Source organism: Heteronotia binoei, chromosome 7 (genome assembly GCF_032191835.1).
Source record: "Heteronotia binoei isolate CCM8104 ecotype False Entrance Well chromosome 7, APGP_CSIRO_Hbin_v1, whole genome shotgun sequence".
Lineage (NCBI taxonomy): Eukaryota > Metazoa > Chordata > Lepidosauria > Squamata > Gekkonidae > Heteronotia > Heteronotia binoei.
The window spans coordinates 45,937,601-45,957,337 of NC_083229.1; the positions used below are offsets into that span (position 1 = coordinate 45,937,601).

Below are 19,737 nucleotides of genomic sequence, written 5' to 3' on the forward strand. Positions count from 1 at the left end.
ACTCATAAATTCTCAGCAACTTCCCCAGCTGCTCACCCTTATATCAGTTATTTTCTGCTCTGTCTCAGAGCTTCTCTGCTCTCTCTCAGAACTCTCTGAAATGAGAGTTCTTATACCTGTTTGTGCCTTTCCTAACTTGTGGTATATATTTTATCTGAGCTTCTAGGATTGTTGTTTTAAATAGCCTCCAAGCTTCCCCAAGGGTTTGGACTGTAGGGATCCCATAGTTTACATGCCACCAACTCTTCATTCAAAGCCTATGCTTCTTGTTGTTCAGATGTGGGCAGATGGGGTTTAAAGGCCGGGGGAGGGGCATAAACATTCTTCATTCCAGTGGGTAGTTACCTCAGAGTTCTTCCCGCCCTCCCAGCAGCAATGCCTGCTGGCTCCAATTCTCAAAGCAATATATAGGGAAATACCAAAACTGTAACAAAATGTCATTTTTATTGAGACCAAGCAAAATGTCAAACAAAGTAATGAATTAGTTCCTTTAAAAAAGTAATCAGCCCAAAATACAGAAATGAGGGCATGGAAAGGGACAGAGAGAAAGCTGTTTAGGGCATGATGGAGAAGCCCAAAGTGTGTCTGCAATTTGCAGCTTTCTGAAGATAGCTTTCAGTGTGTTTGCAAATGTTAGTTATATAGTGACAGGTAAAAATCAGGTTGCAAATTACACCAGAAGGTCATGGGAAGGGGGTAGGGATGCCAGCCTCCAGGTGAGATTTGTGGATCTTCCAGAATTACAACTAATCTCTGGACTACCGAGATTAGTTCCTCTGGAAAAAAAATGGATGCTTTGGAGGGTGGACTCTATGCCTCATTGATGCCCTCATTATGCCTCATTGATGTCCCTGTCCTCTCCAGGTTCAATCTCCAAATCTCCAGGAATTTCCCCACCCAGATCTGGCAATCCTTTCCCCCATTCCCTATCAGTGGCCAGGGAAAACCTGGCAGAAGAAGAAGAATCCTTTCCCCTGAACATTTAAATGCTAGCAATTCATCAGAGTCCTTCACTATAACCTAGGTCCCTTCAGCAGACAGTTGCTGAAACACATGAAGTTCTATGGGATAGCAAAATTGAAGGCTAAGTGCTTTTCTGCATTCTCATTTTAACTAATGGTAAATTCCTTTTTCTTTGGAGCACAGGTCTGTTCTTCAAGTGTTTTGCTCCCTCTAGTGGTCAATTTAATATCAGACAGGTTTATTTTTGGATTAAAAACCTGCACTTTTAACTTGCTGGGAGATATGTTGGGCGGGAGAGAGAGAACTGCGTAGTATCAAACCAACCACTAGAGGGAGAAAAACACACAAGGAATTGGGGGGGGGGGGGGACCAAATAATCAGGAACTTACCAGCAAGTAAAATGGGCATGGAGGAGGGGTCACTGGGGGTGGGGGGAGGTATTTGTGAATGTCCTGCATTGTGCAGGGGATTGGACTAGATGACCCTAAAAGTCCCTTCCAACTCTATGATTCTATGAATGTGGAAAAGCCCTAATTTTAGATAGTGAACAATGCTGAAAATCTATGGAAGCTGTGACCTGAGGACTGGCCTCTGGCCAAAACTAAATATGGTCATGTCAGAAGTAGCACAGCACTGGTGGGCAGGGTTCACCTGCAGCTTAACTCAAAAGAGAAAGCAGAGTCAATGAAAGGAAGGACAGGAAATGGAGTCAAGGAACAAGAAGTCTGGGAGGAAAATGTTCCCACCATGCAGGAGGTGGGGGGATGGGAAGGGAGATACCCAGGGAGATACCTGAATCGCCCAGCCTTTACTTACTTGGGTGCACAGAGTCAGAAGAAGGGAAGCCATGCTGGTGAAGTTGAACCACAATGGTGGAGTGTTCTGGGGAGCACAGTAACCTGCAACAGAGAAAATAATTCTTATGTGAGTGTGGGAAACACACTCTGCCCTGCTCAGGGTGGCAGAAGCCAAACTGGTTAGCAGTCTCAGCCAAGGATTAGAGAAGATAACCTTTTAAAGAGTACATTTTATCCTCATGGTTATTATGTAATTCAAGGTTAAGGCGATAGCAGGTAATAACACAGTACTATAGTTACTCTTCTTTTGTTATCCGAAGCGCATCTGATTAGGTTACACAAACATCATTCTGATGTTAAATATTTTCTAAACAATTTACTTCCATTTAAAATACCTCAACAGTTAAAAATGTAAATAAGCCTCCATCTACACAAATGCTGTCCCTAAAGTCATCCCTATAGCTGTTGTCTACATAACCACAAATAGCTACAATCTGTAGTTTACTATACCTTAAAGACTGACACACCTACTCTTTCCCCAGTTTTGAAACTCAGGTTATTCTACTTCAGCATCACAGATTATTTTTTAAAATGTGGTCTACAATGTTGATTTTCAGTTAGCAATAGTAACATATACTACCATAATGCTTACAAAAAACTTATATGGAAAATATTATATTTTGTTTCTATAGGTACCTGAGAAGTTACTATTTTTCAGTGCGGACTTTAATTACGATTGGTGGACTTCCGGAACCAGTAACCACATTTGAGATTGTCTTTCAGCTTCTGGATTATTTCTCAGGGGTCTTTGTATTCTCCAGCTTGATTGGTCAGGTGAACAAAGACATTTTTCATTGTCGGTCACCTAGTATACAGTGTTTCTGGTTAAAAAGAAATATATTTGCATATTAAAATATTGAAAATAGGTAGAAAGTGGAGATGGCAGAAAGTGAATTGAAGATTTTTTTTGACAATATTCTTTACCACTGACCTGTGGCCTACCCCATTAGAGATGGTACTGGGATGGAAAAGATGTCTATAGCAGCTCTGCATGAACTGGAGCTTCCAACATTACTGGAATATCAGAGTAAGGACAAAGAGCCAGTTTGGTGTAGTGTTTAAGTACACGGACACTTATCTGGGAGAACTGGGTTCGATTCTCCTCTCTTTCACTTGCAGCTGCCTTGGGTGAGCTATAGCTCTCGCAGAGCTGTCCTTGAAAGGGCAGCTTCTGTGAGAGCTCTCTCAGCCCCACCTACTTCACAAGGTGTCTGTTGTGGGGGAGGAAGGTAAAAGAGACTGTAAACTACTCTGAGATTCAGAGTGAAGGGCAGGATATAGATCCAATATCTTCTTCTTCTTCTAAATGCTATATCAATTCCCAGTGTACCTGAAGGGGATATCAGAAGGGGATGATAGCAACTGAAAGGGATATCTGAGGCAGGTGGCCTCACTCTAGGTATCTTCTAAAGACAGACCTGTTTAATTTCCATAAAATTCATTAAGCCTGTGTGGCTTGAAGAAACAAAAGAAGAGGTTCTAGGATGGGCATTCTTCTCTGTAGCTTATCTGATATGTATTTCACACTATAGAAGAAGAAGATATTGGATTTATATCCCGCCCTCCACTCCGAAGAGTCTCAGAGCGGCTCACAATCTCCTTTACCTTCCTCCCCCACAACAGACACCCTGTGAGGTGGGTGGGGCTGAGAGGGCTCTCACAGCAGCTGCCCTTTCGAGGACAACCTCTGCCAGAGCTATGGCTGACCCAAGGCCATGCTGGCAGGTGCAAGTGGAGGAGTGGGGAAACAAAACCCGGTTCTCCCAGATAAGAGTCCGCACGCTTAACCACTACACCAAACTGGCTCCACTACTGGTCTTACAGGCTGTGGAGAAACACCATTTTAGGCCTGTGCTTGTCTGGGAGTTGGCTAGAGGAGTCTATAAAACTCTAGGCAAGGTTTTGGCCTAGTCTATTCCTCCTTCCCCCCTCCCCTCCTGTCTGGAAGCAGCACTTCTGAGGAGGCCTCCTAGAGTGACAGGAAGTCTTTCAGGCTGGAGGGAAAAACAGTTCCTGGGTGGGAATTGGGGTTTATATTATAGATTTTGGGAGGGAAAAGTAGTTTGATTTGAGTCTTGGTGACTGGTGAGTCGGTTCTGAATGGTATGGTCAGGGCCAGTTGTATAGTAGGGAAAGAAGGAGCGTTTTTCCCTAGTTGATTTATTTCTTCTGTTCACTATTTTATAATGCCTGTATATAGTTATAAATTTTAAATAAATATTTTGTCTGTTTAAAAAGGTAGTCCCTCTGTACCACGTAGGTTCCCCAATCGCCTTAGACCACGCTACTGAAAGAGGGGAGTCCAGGGAAGGTGGAAGGCATACAGTTGGTAAGGTGCCAATCCTCCAGGGGTCTCCCCAAAAAGGACTGGTCTCTGTGTTAACCAGGTGCTGGGTTGGCAGAGGACCTTGAGGCCTCAGAACTGGCAGGAAGGGGGATTGGGAGTCCTGTTCCTCTTGGTCAGGAACCCCTAAATTGAACAGGTGGTGGCAGTGTGCCCTAGTGGCGGGAAGAAGATAAACTCCCTTCAGGAGTTGGTAACTCAAAAGGGAGTTGACGGGACCGGGTCTGAAGGCAGAATCGGGACGGTTCTGTCACACAGGCATTAATGATATTATTGAGTCTCAGATGCCTCTCAACCGAAACTAATCTGTGAAACTCTTCACTTTCTTTGTTGTCCTCTGCTTTAGTCATTAGCTATTATCTTGCTGTGGTCAAATTTGTCTTGATTTTTTTTAGATAAATTTTATATATGCATGCACTCAAAAGTCATTTCACAGTCCCTATTCTCATTCTAATGGATTTGGTGAAGGGAATTAGAAGTCTGTGAATGTTGTCTTTCATAGGGCATAAACTTTTTTAAAAGACTGTTCTGTCTGCATGGGTTAATAATTGCTTATCAGAGGAATACTTTGTACTAGTTGCAAGTCAGAGCTTCTGTGTTGATTACTGTTGGGATTCAGAAATCAGCTTGTTAAACTGTGAGAGAGCACATAAATTCCATTTAGATTTCATTAATATTGCTGCCACCAGCAATTTCTCTTTAGCTATCTCCTATCTTGACAACTGGTCTTATGTTTCAGGACAAGACTGCAAACACACACCTACTGACATTCTGTTTATCTAAAGAGGGCTACTAAACGGACTTTTAGTTTGATCAAGGCAGTACACTTGGGTGGTTAATTCCCATTCTTTCTAAAGCACAAGCTACTGCCCCAGCTCTGTTACAAATTGCAGAATAAATTAAACTATCCTCAGTGGAGATAAGCCCAAATAGAAACTCAGATGTACAAAGAAGTTGTTTTGATCCCACCAGCTTTTCTGCTGCTGAAAAAAAAGAGGAGGGAATCCTCCTTGACCACATACAAAGGCTATGCTGAGATTCATGGGACTTGCATATACAAAAGCTATGTGAGATGTTGGCTGAGGTATGGAAATGAAATGAGTGAGACCAAGTAAAAAGGAAGACTGTATCTAATCCAGTATATTCAAATATGACTAAATTTTAATTTAAAATTCTTATTTCTTTTCTGTGAGTGGGATTTAGAGATGACAGGTAGTAGTTTCAGGCTTAACCTTTCAGTAAGCAATATTTATGAAAAAATAACTGATGAGAACCAAGATCCAGGTGGGCAGGCATGTTGGTCTGAAGCAACTGAACAATGTTTGAGTCCAGTGAAACTTTTAAGACCAACAAAAGTTTGTTCAAGGTGTGAGCTTTCGTGTGCAGGCACACTTTCTCAAATACATAGAAATGGAAGTTAACAGTTCATATATACAGGCAGATGCTTCTATAGAAGTGAACAGCAAATTAGCATACAACTTAATGAAGATGTTTTGGCATATGCAAAGATTAAACAGCAAGAACAAGCTAAAACAACAATAATAGGAACAATATGTTAGGAACCAAATGGTTTTTAAAAAAAATTATACTACACTTTAGAAGCTCAAACAGAAAATGTGGATTCGTCTTTTTAGTATAGCGTTTGTTTTAACTGTTTTCATTTGTGCTAGGGTGGCCAACTCCAGGTTGGGAAATTCCTGTAGATTTGGATGGATCTCAGTGGGGTATAATAACAGAGTCCACTCTCCAAGACTTCCATTTTCTCCAGGAAAATGGTCTGGAGACCATTGTAATTCTGGGAAATCTCGAGGCCTCTCTTGGAGGTTAGGCAACAGAAAAAAAATCATATGGATAGGAGACAAGAAATAAGCAACAGCTCCATGTAGAATGCACCTATTGTCAATCTCTTATCTTCAAAAAAATCCACTCAAAATATTGGTTTGATATTCCAAATTGTTATTTTACAAATAGGTCCAGATTTGCACAATGTACGCAAAAGATACTTCAACACACTTCTGGTATCAGCTTACAGGCATAACCGGTCTAAATTCTCCTGTTTCGCAACTGTATTATCCGAGCCAGATTTTCCCTATAAAATAAACATATAATAAATGCATTTATTAAAGGTAACAACTCCTATTTTTTTATTAAAAACCACATTAACAGACATATCAACTTACCAATACTTTACTTATATTTCTCACACTTCTATGTCATTCTTATTAAGTTTTCTCCAACCTTCACTGTTAATTTTTCCACTACGGTAAGTGTATAATATACCTGCTAACAGGTGTAGCCATTTACCAAATGTAGCAATCCGTTAAAAGGGGACTCTCCCCATTCAAAGGTCCACAATTTATTACAAATTTCCTTGTGTATCTGCATTGTCACAAAAGCTCACCATTACTCAGAATTCATTACAAAAAACTTTAGTAAGTTGATATGCCTGTTAATGTGTTTTTTATTAAAAAATAGAATAGTTGTTATCTTTAATAAATGTATTATATGTATTATATTTAATAGGTAAAATGTGGCTTGGATAATGTAGTTGCGAAACAGGAGAATTTAGACCGGTTATGCCTGTAAGCTGATACTAGAAGTGTGTTGAAGTATCTTTTGCCTACATTGTGCAAATCCGGACCTATTTGTAAAATAACAATTTGGAATATCAAACCAATATTTTGATTGGATTTTTTTGAAGATAAGAGATTGACAAGAGGTGTATTCTACATGGAGCTGTCTTGCAGGTTGGCAACCCTAATTTTGTGAAGTGGTCTTTTTTGTAGAAAATAATGAAACATGAAATATTCAAGTGAAATATACAGTCTTATAACAGTTCTGTTAAACTCTTGCCCTACATAATTTGCTGTTATGTCCCCCCCCTTGCCCCCCTATGCAGGAACTTTTACAAAAGACATTTTATTTGTTTATGTACATTTCTTTTATACGTCACCTTTCTCCAAGAGCTTCAATGCAGATTGCAAAACTACAAGAAAGTGACAATTCTTGAAGAACATTGGGAATTGCTAAGAAAAGGAAAAGTAGAATAAGAATCTGTTTTGAAGGCACAAAGTGCTAGGAATTGTCCAGGAGAGCCATGAGTTCATGCTTGCCGTTCTGTAACTCTGTTTTAAACATGGACTTTACTGGCAATCAGAGAAATGTGAAGAAGATGCTAGGGTCTTCATCTTGCTTGTTCATACTCACAGAGACAGATAATATCTGGCTGCTGAGTTTGGTAACCTCTCTCTAAATGGGAGATAGCTTCACCCATCACCACCACAGCCTGAAGGAAGAACCACAGGCAGATCAGCAGTCACACCCTGTAGCATCCCAGAGGATGAAGAGATGACATCAAAGCATTTGCCCCTCTCCCCAGTTGTGTGCATGCAGTTTGCTAATATGTCATACTTTTTGGCAAGCCATTATGAGGGCCATAGATGGTAAGAAGGATGGGGAGTAAACATTTTCTATAAATAAACAAGGTAACCACTATGAAATTCCAAATGAAGCTGTCTGTTTGTTAATTACATTTATACTCCACCTTTCTACCAAAGGAGGCCCAAAGTGGTTCATACTGTTTTCCTGTCCTTCCTCACAACAACCCTGCAAAGTAGGTGTGTGACCAACCCAAGGTCACCCAGCAAGTTTATATGGCAGTATGGGGATTTGAACCTAAGCCTCCTAGATCCTGATCCAACACTTCAACCAATACAGCACACTGGCTTTCAGCTGTTGTTATTTGGGAGGCCACTTGCATCATATTGTTTGAGTAACAACATGTATCTAATTAAGGGGTGGAACCCTTCAACTAGCAAGGGAGCCAGTGAGCTCCCCCTCACTGGCAATCTTTAAGCAGTGGCTGGACAAATACTTGTCAGCAACATTGTAGGCTGATCCTGCACTGAGCAAGGGGTTGGCCCCTTCCAACTCTATGATTCTTTCATGCATCTCAGATCATAATGCATTGTTTAGACAACGCACTGGGTTAACAAAGAGAGAATGCATGATATGGCAAAGCAGTGTGACTAATGGGTGGCATCAGAACAAAGTCTGAGTCCTGTGGCACCTTTACCACCAATAAAATTTAATTCAGGGTATAACCCTTTTTGTGCATGCACACTTCTGCGTTCGATGCTAACCATACTAGTGCTGCCTTTAAGGCCAGTGGAACTTATCATGAAGTAAATGTGTTTCACATTCAAAAGTACAACAATTCTGTTGTTATTTTTTTTTAAGTATTGGCTCAATAAATTGCAATAGTGTAAAAGTAGATGATGTTTGAAATGAACTGTTAAGCCTTAGCAACCTGTTGTAAAATGTGCTGTGTAATAGTAACTGCTGATATTTGCAGATGCGAGATGTCATTGGATCAGCAACAGCTGGGCAGAACTACTACCGTACCTATATGGATAACACAGTCTCTTATATGAACATTAATAGAATTCCAAGAATGGTTCAGAATCGTGTTAAAACTTGGTATGAATATACGTGGCAGTCACAAGGAATGCTGGGTAAAATTCTGGATAATTCAGACTTAACTTCCCCCCACCCCCTATTTTGGCAATCTGATTTATTAGGAAGTGAACCAAGAACTGACAGTAGCTATCGCTAATAATTTGGTTCCAGAGACCCCAGCCCATTCAAACAATGTGATTCTTTTATTTAAAAGCAAAACAATTTTCAGTATACCCTGTAATCTAAAAGATCAAAATTTTAATCTGTAGAATAGCTAATATTTTTGTAAACTGTTTCTAATTTTAAAATAATAATAATTTGAAACATATTGTTGCTAATCCTTGAATTGCAATTATTTAACATTTTTGGAAATAAGGTGTTCACACCTTAGTTTAGCATCAGCTTTTAAAAATACGTTTTGCTGATATAAATTCCATTTTGCAGATGAGTCTGAATTGCTGGAGAAGATGCCTGGAAAAATGCAGTTGGCCATTGCAATTGATGTAAACTATGCCATTGTCAGTAAAGTTGACTTATTCAAGGTAAGTCTTTTTCAGATAAATAACTGGAGTAATTGACATTGATTTTTTAGTTTATTTTATTTTATTAGATTTATATCCCACCCTTCCTGCTAGCATCTAGCTACAGAAGGCATCCCTGCAGAGAGATGCATGAGAGAGGAGATGCAAGCAGTTATTGGTCTTCCACTAAGGTCTTGATCCAGCTGTCATGAGCTGAAGATGATTACAACTGTACTAGACCTGTGCAAGGTGTCTAGCTAGTCTGTGATCTGGGGATTGCCCACACCCTAGTGTTGTGGTACATCAAGGGGGAAGATTCAATGGGAGGGCCAATGCGGCCTGGAAACAAGTAGAGAATACAGAAATGTGTGAAATAAATCAATTCTTTTTTTTTGTGGAGAATTCAGTCATGTAATCCTACTTGAAATCCAAGGGTTGAGCAAATAAATAAATAAATGAACAGACGTCTGTGTTTTGAATTAATAACAGGTTTGAAGGAGATTTATTGCCCCGTCATGTCAGACCTTGGAAGCTAAGGGTTAGTACTTGAATGGAAAATCAACAGGGAAGACTCTGCAGAGGAAGGCAATGGCAATCCTGCCTTGAAAGGCCCTTGCTGGGGTAGCCATAAATTGGTTGCAGCTTGATGGTATTTCTGTACAAACACTGAGGGAGCTCCAAATCTAGATTGTATAATCAGTGTTAACCCTTTCCTCTCACACTATAGTTCATCACAAATTTTGGGCAGTTCGTGGTTAATAAAGCAATGTTTGAGAATTTAAGGACTGCAATGATCTTTTACAAATTTTGATGAGGTCTGTGGCAGTTCATGCTGGCTTGTGAAGAGCAAAAGGCAGAGGTTTAAACTCTTGCTTTCTGCTCTTTACAAAAAGTAACTGTTTGGTTTAAATGGCTCTGAGCTTGGGGTTGGCTGGGGCTGGCTTCAAGAAAGCCCCTTTAAACAGCTGAGCCATGTCAAGCAGGTTCTCCCAATGGCTCAGCTGTTTAAAAAGGCAGCCTGTTCCCACGGCTCAACTGTTTGTTTGTTTATTTGATTTATATCCCGCCCTCCCCGCCAAAGCAGGCTCAGGGCGGCTTACACTAGGAGCCCACAAGGCCAACATTAAGACAAGATAAAACAAGAGCATCATAAATAAAACATATAAAACAGTTACATAAAATAGGTGCTATTAATCTCATATTAGAATCTAATGGTGTGTTAAAGATGGCGGATACTGTCAATTATATTGATATTAAAATTTTGTTATTCAGTTACTTCTGCTGGATGTTCGGTGAAAGGAGGTCCCCAGTCACACTGTGATGTTTGAGGTGGGCCAAGTGGATTTGTTCTGCTGGCCTGTTGTAGATTTTAATTTGAAAATGCCTGGCGGAAGAACGTCATTTTGCAGGCCCTGCTGAACTTTGTGAGCTCTCACAAGGCCCTAAGCTCCTCCGGCAGCTCATTCCACCAGGCAGGAGCCACAGCAGAAAAGGCCCTGGCTCTGGTCACCTTGAGCCTGGCCTCTTTGATGCTGGGGATCGAGAGTAGATTCTGTGACCCTGACCAAAGTGTACATGCAGGGAAAGGCGGTCCCTAAGGTATGCAATTCCCTGGCCATATAGGGCTTTAAAGGTAATAACTAGCATCTTGAAGCGAATCCGGTAAGCAATAGGCAGCCAGGCTGAATGTGTTCCCGTAAAGGAAGCCCCACTAACAACCTGGCTGCAGCATTCTGCACTAGTTGACGCCTCCGGATTTGGGACAAGGGCAGCCCCATGTAGAGGACATTACAGTAATCCAACCTCGAGGTGACCATAGCATGGATCATTGTTGCTAAGTTGTCGCATTCGAGAAAGGGAAGCAACTGCTTTATCAGCTGAAGGTGATAGAAGGCTGATTTGGCAGTGGCCGCTACCTGGGCCTCCATTGTTAAAGAGGGATCCAGGAGCACTCCCAAGCTTTTAACCTTAGGCGCAAGCATAAGTTGCGCTCCATCGAAGGTCGGTAGAAGGACCTCCAGTCCTGACCCATGGCAACTAAGATACAGGACCTCCGTCTTTGTTGGATTCAATTTCAGTCGACTCAATCTGAGCCACGCTGCCACGGCTTGTAGCACCATGGACAGATCTTCTGGGGAGGAGTCGGACTGGCCTCCCACCATCAGATAGAGCTGGGTGTCATCCGCATATTTATGACAATCCAGCCCAAACCTCTGAGCAATCTGGGCAAGGGGGCACATATAGATGTTGAATAGCATCAGAGAGAGAACTACTTCCTGTGGCACACCAAATGTAAATAGGTGCCATTGGGATAGTTCCTCTCCAATTGCCACACTCTATCCCCAACCCTGGAGGAAGGAGGAAAGTCATTGTAAGGCCAACCCCTGAATCCCAGCGTTGGCGAGGCGGCAGGTCAGCAACTGATGATCAACCGTGTCAAACGCAGCCCACAGGTGCAGTAACTTCAGAACCACCAAGCCGCCTCTATCCAGATGCCTCTGGAGGTCATCTGTGAGGGCAACCAAGGCCGTCTCCATCCCATGACCCAACCGAAAGCAGGATTGGAAAGAGAAGCATGGAAGCATCATCCAGAAAGCTCTGTAACTGCACTGCTACCGCCCTTTCAATAATCTTGCCTAAGAAAGGCAAGTTTGACCCTGGCCGATAGTTTGCCAATATGGCCAGGTCTAATGATGGCTTCTTTAGAAGGGGACAAACCACAGCCTCCTTAAGATGTTGGGGAAAGGTTCCTTCAAGTAGGGACCTGTTGACAATTTCCCTCAAAGGAACCCATAGCTCCTCTCGGCCAGCTTTAATTAGCCAAGATGGGCATGGGTCCAAACTGCATGTGGCTGAGCATACAGTAGAGAGCGTTCTGTCAACTTCCTCCAGGCTTAGTGGAGTGAAATAATCCAAAAACTGACTAGAAGGCATGCATGGAGCCTCGAGTTCTTTTACTGTTTCAATTGTGGCAAGGAGCTCACAGCGATTTAGAGCCTGAAACAATTGAACCATGGAGCAGACTGTTCCTGCAGCTCAACTGTTTCTAGCATGAACCTCACAAACCTGGTTCAGCTTGTATGTGAGCCTACTGGGTTCATGGGGTTCATGGTTTGGTTTGTGGTTTGCTCATGAACGATGAACCAAAGTGTATTTTTTATGGTTCGTGCCCATCCCTAGCTGTGATGCAAATCGTCCCTTCTCTGGAACAGCTGTTTTCCCTACAGGAGAATTTGCCCAGGAATATACACAGGAACCAAACTAAAGGCACTGATATACCTGTGTATTTGTCCTTTATGAAAACTAGTCCATAGTCACTGAGTGGTTGTCATGAAATCAATGGGATTAAATTATCAATGGGCTGCAGCAATGGAGTTTCTGCATTCTTTTTAGAATTTATCAAACATTGTGATTAGTTTCTATGATCGATACATGAAGAATAAACACCTGTTTGCATTTCTGACTTATGCCAGTGCTATGTAATATTTCCAGTAACCATTTTGACTTCATCATAATTCTAATGGTGATTATTTTTCTTTTTTCTTTAATAGGGATGTGATTCACAAATGATATGCGACATGTTGCTAAGACTAAAATCCATTGTGTATTTACCTGGTGACTATGTCTGCAGAAAGGTGATCTTGCCTATTTATCTTTCAAATTCAATAATAGCAAGGACATTAAAAGGGGAGTACAAGTATAAACCAAGAACAAAATTGGAACAAAATTAATCTTGGGTGAATTACATAGTGTAAAAGTAATTACATTGCAATGTGCAATAATAATGTGATGGTCTCAAATTTCAATCTTGTTCCAGAAAATATGGATTTTATTACTTGTATGATGAAATCTTTTTAAAAACAGAATGAATAACAGGATACTTTAATATGACTTATCTATTGGCACATATCATTAAGTTTTATTATTTAAATGATTGTTGCAGGCACAAAAAATCTGCACGTAAGTTTATATATACAGGGATGCAAGAAACTGAATAATAAAATTTTGTGATTTGTTATCTGGGGAAAAAAATCTGAGGTATGAAAATGCTCTGTACTTCACCAACAAGAATAATGATCAGTGTTGATATTTTTGTTCTTGTATCCAGCAACCCAATATGGTGATTTTCTAATTGTGTTCCAGGGAACACACATAGCAGTGGTAGACAAGTTGCCCTGGAAGATGCCTAAGGATGCACAGCCTTGTACATTTCCAGTTCTTGGGGTGGGGTTCTTTAATGCCCAAGGAGCCCTGCTCCATCCCTTCTTAAGTTATTTCCCAAAAAAATCAAATCCAGAAGATTCCTCCCCCCCCCAAAAAAAAAATGTAAAAGCACAAGACAGTGGCATATGGATTAAACTAGATTTTATGAATGTCTGATCTGCATAATTAATTAATAATTCCTTCAATTTTAATTTGGGTTACCACTCAAAGGCTGCCTCTGGTGAGTAGTCTCACCCTTACTCCAACTGAGTGGCTAGGCCCATCTCCTGGCATGCATTCCATATAGCAATTTAGAGAACACGTGACACTACTTAATACACACTTAGATCCATCCCAGACATCATGACCACCTTCCTTCCCATCACCCTCAGCTGCCTTGCCAATTGTCCCTGCCTATGCCTCAGCAACTCAGGCTATTCCTGTCCTACCTAATTAAGACGGACATCCAGTGACACATAAAGACTAACAACATTTATTACAGCATTAAGATTTTGTAATTCAGAGCTTGCTTCTTCAGAAGCTGTGAAGAGGATAATTAGGATACCTGAAGGATAACCAGTCTAAAGGATAACCAGCCCATTTATACAAATTTACAATCCTGCCAACAGTATGAAGCAGGAGAAAACTGTCCCCCAGACCAAAGCCAATCTGAAGAAAGTACAAAAATATCTTGCTCATCCCCAGTGCGATCAGCACTATTATTGGGGGGTGGGGGTGGACAGCTACTATGATATAAAGTCTGTGGCCCAGAGTAAGAGCAGTGGCTGCCCTGTCACATCAAATTTAGCTCTGAAATGCAATAGGCCAGAGCTGTTCAGGTGGACTATACATCTCAGACAATTGCCCAAACTCTTTTCCAGTGCATATGAATTTTGTGGTACAAAGTCATGTGGAAAAGATTCCTTGGAAGAAAAAAAAAGTTTAAAAGCTACTTCCCTGGTTTAACAAATAATTAGGGCTGGAGGTGTCATAGAAAATATCAACCGCATTTCAAAGAGTAGATTTTTTTAGGATTGTGACCTTTCTGCTAAAGGCTGTCTTTAAAGAAGGCTGTTCAGGAAAAAAAAAATAGAACTGGAATGAGTTTGAAATTGAGAAACAATCTAAATCCTTGTTTGAGGTTCAGTGTTAATCCAGATCCTCTTGGAACAAGAACTGCCAGCCTGTTAGATGGTAATAGTTCTCTAAATAAGGGCTATGTCCCGATTTTATGCCACCATTTTATAGCATATGACATTACTGTGATGTGGAGATATACATATAAAATCAGAGCAGACATTTCTGTCCTGTTTGTCCAGGTATAATTGGCTTCATTTGGATGCTAATCAGGTCACAAATGAGCTGGTAAATATGCAAGAAACAGCAGATGCTTTGGCTTGTTGATTATTCTTGATTTTTTTCCCTTGGAAATTATGCAAATGATCATTAGGAAAAATAATTAAAATGCTGATTTACTTTTGACTGCAATGTTCCATTTGTTTGGGTTGCTGCTTCTGCATTTGTTTTGGAGAATGGGCAAGGTAAGGTGAGTGAGGAGATGCTTCCAATTGAAGCAATGTGTCTTACTGAGAGAGTTTACTTCCTCAGTAAGGAGCTTTATGGAGGTTAAAAATTTGCAGCTTTTTCCAAGGGGGGCAGAAGGTATACTGCTTTTTTCTATTTTCATTTATTCTGCGACATTTTATGCCACTTTTCTCCCAGCAGTGACCCAAATGGCTCACAGAAGAAATACTGAATATAAGCAATTTCAGCATTGTTAAATACTGGGTTTGATTCATGAGGAGGTTCGTTGCATAGTAATTAAAGCTCTTTATTAGTGATACAGAATGCTTATTAAGTAACTGCAAACTAAGAACTCAGAACATGAGGCAATATATACAGTTGGGGCAGGGGAAACCCAGCCCCCATGAAGCAGAGAACACCCTGTGATTGCACCCTTTTTGGATCTTTCATTAGAATAGACTCATTGGCAGATTCTAGGATCCTCTGATACTGCTTCCCAATTGGCCAGTTGGAATTATGCAGCCAATTGGGATGCAGCTCTTTGGATCCTCTCAGTCTATTGTATTGCGCCTCAAGCTCAGGACACAACACCCAACATGTCCAGACCTGCCTTCACATACATAACAAACATAGCACACACAAATGAACAAGACATATACATCCTGGGCTGGTCCTGACAGACGCTGCCTAATACAGGCCCTTGACTGTGAGCCTCAGGTTGAGAGCCAGAGTCCCTTGGCTCCTACCTTCCAACCTGTGTTCAAAGGTTCACAATTCTGGCCCCACTTTTAATACCTGTAGGAAGAGGAGAACAAATATTGTACAGATGCTGTTTAGCCAATGCAAACTTGTTGATAGCAAGATTTTTCTCCTTTCTCCCCTCCTACCAGCATAAATGGTTTATGTAACCAAAACTCAGAATGCAGTTGTGTTTAGAATTATTGTACCCACGTGAAGGTTGTTTATTCTGTTGTTAACTAGTGTAGTTCTCCTTCCCTGGAGACTTAATTTGAGTTAGAGCTTCCCAAAACACAGCTCTAGAACTTGTACTAGGCCTTGCTCTAGAATATATATGACAGTAGAATGAAAGTATCTGAAAACCAAGCCAGAGGCTGTGGTAACCAGCAGCTAGGGTGAATGAGTAAGTGGTTTCTCCATAGGTACTAACCATAGGGTAAGTGGTGGCATGATGACATAGGAATGTCAGCTAGAGATGCCTGATACCCGGAATATGCTGAACCCTGAGACAAATGGTATACTAGTTTACAAGCTTCTGGTATCAGGTTACAGTGTCTCATGTCAGCAGTTCAGCATCTAATGTACACATTGCATCCATGCTCAAAAGCGTCTCTCGGGGGACTGACTTTGTAGCCACATGCCCAAACATCATGCAAACAGCCATCTTCTTAGAAACAGTCCTGTAAAGACTCGTCTTCACTATCAACAGGCAGCTGGCATTGAGCCAAGAGATGTGCACTTTGCCTCCTAGCCTGTAATTCTGTTCTCAGTCTTCTGTGGTGTTCCAAATATGTAGGTGATTTCAGAGGGCTGGAAATGGCTAACTGACCTTTGCCTGCTGAATTAGAGCTAGAGAGTGGAAGTGATTCTGAACCACTTTTTGACTGTACTGGCATGCCTACACCTGATTTTCCTGCTGGTCAGGTTCTGTTGAGTCTGGACTGGCTATGCAGAGTCCCTCCTCCTCTGAGGAGTTCTCACTGTCACTGAGCCCTGGCTGATCCATGACAAATGGAATTGGTCCTGCTGATGTCAAGAGATGACCTGATGGGATCTTGAGGATTTAACACTAGTACTTTTTTACATCATTAGGAATGGAACCATATTGAATGTGGCTTTGCAGATATATTTGCCTGGGGTAAATTTTTTTGTAGGGGAGGGACCTAACAATTCCAGCATCCCCAGTGTCACAATGTCAATGCCAGGTGAACTAGAGGTGATGTCATCTTGAGGTGATGCTGTAACATTTTGCCAAGACTCCATGGTAAACTGGGGGGGATACTGATCCTCCATTCCCCGCCAACAGGAGGTCTGCTAATGTCAAAAGATATTACCACATGCAAAAGTTTTAAAAACAACATAGAAATTAGTTACATACTAAACAGAAATATAACTGAATTTTTAGTGCCAGATTATTGCCATGCCATCTCCAAAGTACATGTTCAGTATTTTCTAGAAGGAACTGTATTGAGTATACAGGCAGCTGACAAACCTGAGATGTCAAACTGACAGCCTGAGGCACTGAAAAAGAACATCAAAACATGAATCTCTCAGTCAAAGTCTGGCAGTGCTTATTCCAGCTATTGGGGTAATTCCATGTCCATGCAAAGCTTCTCACCCTTTTGAGTAATCAGATTTTCAAAATCAAAAGTTGGCAACACTATTCACGCTTAAACCCTGGAACTTCATGGACAGTGGAAGTGACCAAAAAGCACTAAGAACAAACAGCTATCATGCTCTTCCATCGTTGGTGCCCTCTATCTCTTTCCCTGCCTTCCTTCTGGGTCCTTAAGTTTTCAAATATTTTTGTCCGTTATTGGTAAGCACAAGGCTCTCCCCATCTCCTTGGCCAGTCTCCAATAGTAGCTGAATATTCAATCACACTGTACGATATAGGCTGCAACTGGTGAAGCAGTCTCTGGAAGAACCTGGTGAAAATGCAAGTTAAATCATAAGGAGATCAGGGTGTTAGACTTGGAACTGCTAGATTCAAGTTCCCACTCAGTAATTCAAGTCCCGTAGCACCTAGAGACCAACAAGATGTTAGGGATTTCTAAGGTGTTATTGAACTGTTCTATTGAAGACCAAAATGGCCACCCTCTGGAACATCAGTAATGTTTACAGCATTGCTATAAGGATAAAATGCAATAAGATCAAGTAGTATTGATAGGATTGCCAGCCTTCCCAATGGAGGGAAGGGTCCCCACTGCCAGGCAACGCCCCCTGCTTCCAATCACTTGGCCAGTGGGGAGACTTACCAGGAGAAAGAAGTCCCAGACGATGTTGCTGGCAAAGTGGTAACATTACTTCCAGAGCACACAGGAAGTGACATCATCACACTGGTGATGTCCAGGCAACACTCTGGTATTCAGGCAAAACTCTATGGTAGAATCCATTTTTGTTTTGTCCAAATGTTGTGATGTCACAGCATGATGTCACTTTCTGTGCATGCTGACAGTGATGCCACTATGCTGCCAGTGACATCACCTGGGCCTCCTTCCTGCTCTTGGTAAATTTCCCCCATCCCTTGCCAGTTGCCAGGAAGGACCTGGCAACCCTAAGTATTGAGGAAGGTATGCTACAAAGAGGGTTGAGCAAGGCAATATCAAGTTGCAATATTGATGAACTATTCAAATGGAAATGTTGTCACACCAAACTGGCAGAATGGAAAATATATTTGGACAAGTTCAGCAGGTGAAAAAAAATCAGCTATTTTTAAAACAAACATTTAGCAGCCAGTTAATATTATTATGTAACCACCAATGTTTTTCCTCTTGTGCATTTGTGTCTAGGGAGAAATTGGTAGAGAAATGTACATTATCAAACAAGGTGCTGTTCAAGTTCTTGGAGGTCCTGATGGAACCAAGGTTCTGGTCACCTTGAGAGCAGGAGCTGTGTTTGGAGAGATCAGGTATCCTTCTGTTTGTGACAGAATGAGGTTTTTTTCATAGACCACATAATATTAATATAAGAATAAATATTGCTAGTATTGTTTGCTTGTTGTTAATGTATTGGTGTACAGTGTGCTCTCCCATTCTTGCCTCGTTAACCCTGCTGCATTCTGTAGCTTAGCTTTGCCTGAGGCCTATTCTTATATCTGGTGATCTGCAAAAACATGAATAGAAACTTCTTCCATTCCTAGAAATAGCACCTCCCCATATTTTACTTAGATATTTATACCTCTTTCTTCTCCCCACTAAGGATCCAACGTGGCATGCAATATCATTCTCCCCTCATCCACCTTATCCCAACAACAACAATACTGTGAGAGAATGACTGACTCAAAGTAATCCATGGCAGAATGGGGATTTGACCATGAGTCTCCCACATCCTAGTCTGACAGTCTAACCAACAAGATCACATGGCAGATGCAAACAAATCTGACAGCAACTCCATGCTCCCAGAAGTAACTGCACCGGGCATGGCATTGACAGCTGCTTGGCTTCTCTCCCAAGCCTTGCTAAAGTTTTGCAAGCAAGAGATCAATATTTATCTAGATTTTATCAATGCTTTCAAAAATCCCAGCAGCATCTTTAAAAAAAATCTAGTTCTGAAAACTGTAAAAAATCCTGAAATGGTGTATAGCTTTTGCTCAATTCCTATTGTTTGTTCCATATATTACAATTTTATATCCTAGGATTGCTCCCCAAATCCTCTTCCAAGACACTTGGGTTTGGGCCACATATTGCTTGGTAGCTACAATATCAAGGGTGATGATGTATTTGTGTGTTTAAGAGAGAATGTCACCATAGATTAATCAATGAAGTGCTATATTTTCAGTGAAATTAATTCTTATATTCATCTACCAATTATCAAGATTTTAGTAATTAATATAGTAATCTGGGCCATACTCATGCCAACTCATGAAAAAGGCACTTGGATGCCCTAATTGCCCATGCCTAGGAGTCCAGCATCCTCAGAAGCCTACGCACTGAGTGAACATGCTGAGATGGAGATCAGTGTGAATGCACTGGCACTGCCTTCATGTGATCATTGGCTCATGAGCATGGCAGATGTGTACAGAGAAAGTATCCATATATATGCTCCTTCTCCATGATTGACAGCATTCAGAAAGCAACGTCCCATCACATGGGGAGGGAACATATGTGCAGAGCAGGTACTTCAGTTG

The 19,737-nt window shown here is 41.2% G+C and overlaps 1 protein-coding gene across 1 annotated transcript in view; it reads left to right on the forward strand.

Moving 5' to 3' along the window:
* The window catches only part of CNGB3 (cyclic nucleotide gated channel subunit beta 3), a 107,932-nt gene that overhangs the window by 74,186 nt on the left and 14,009 nt on the right, over positions 1-19,737 (forward strand). Inside the window, exons 10-14 of the mRNA XM_060244331.1 lie at positions 2,453-2,594; positions 8,519-8,678; positions 9,067-9,164; positions 12,695-12,778; positions 18,401-18,519. Of these exons, the coding sequence (XP_060100314.1) occupies positions 2,453-2,594; positions 8,519-8,678; positions 9,067-9,164; positions 12,695-12,778; positions 18,401-18,519 (603 nt within the window). The remainder of the gene's footprint in view (positions 1-2,452; positions 2,595-8,518; positions 8,679-9,066; positions 9,165-12,694; positions 12,779-18,400; positions 18,520-19,737) is intronic.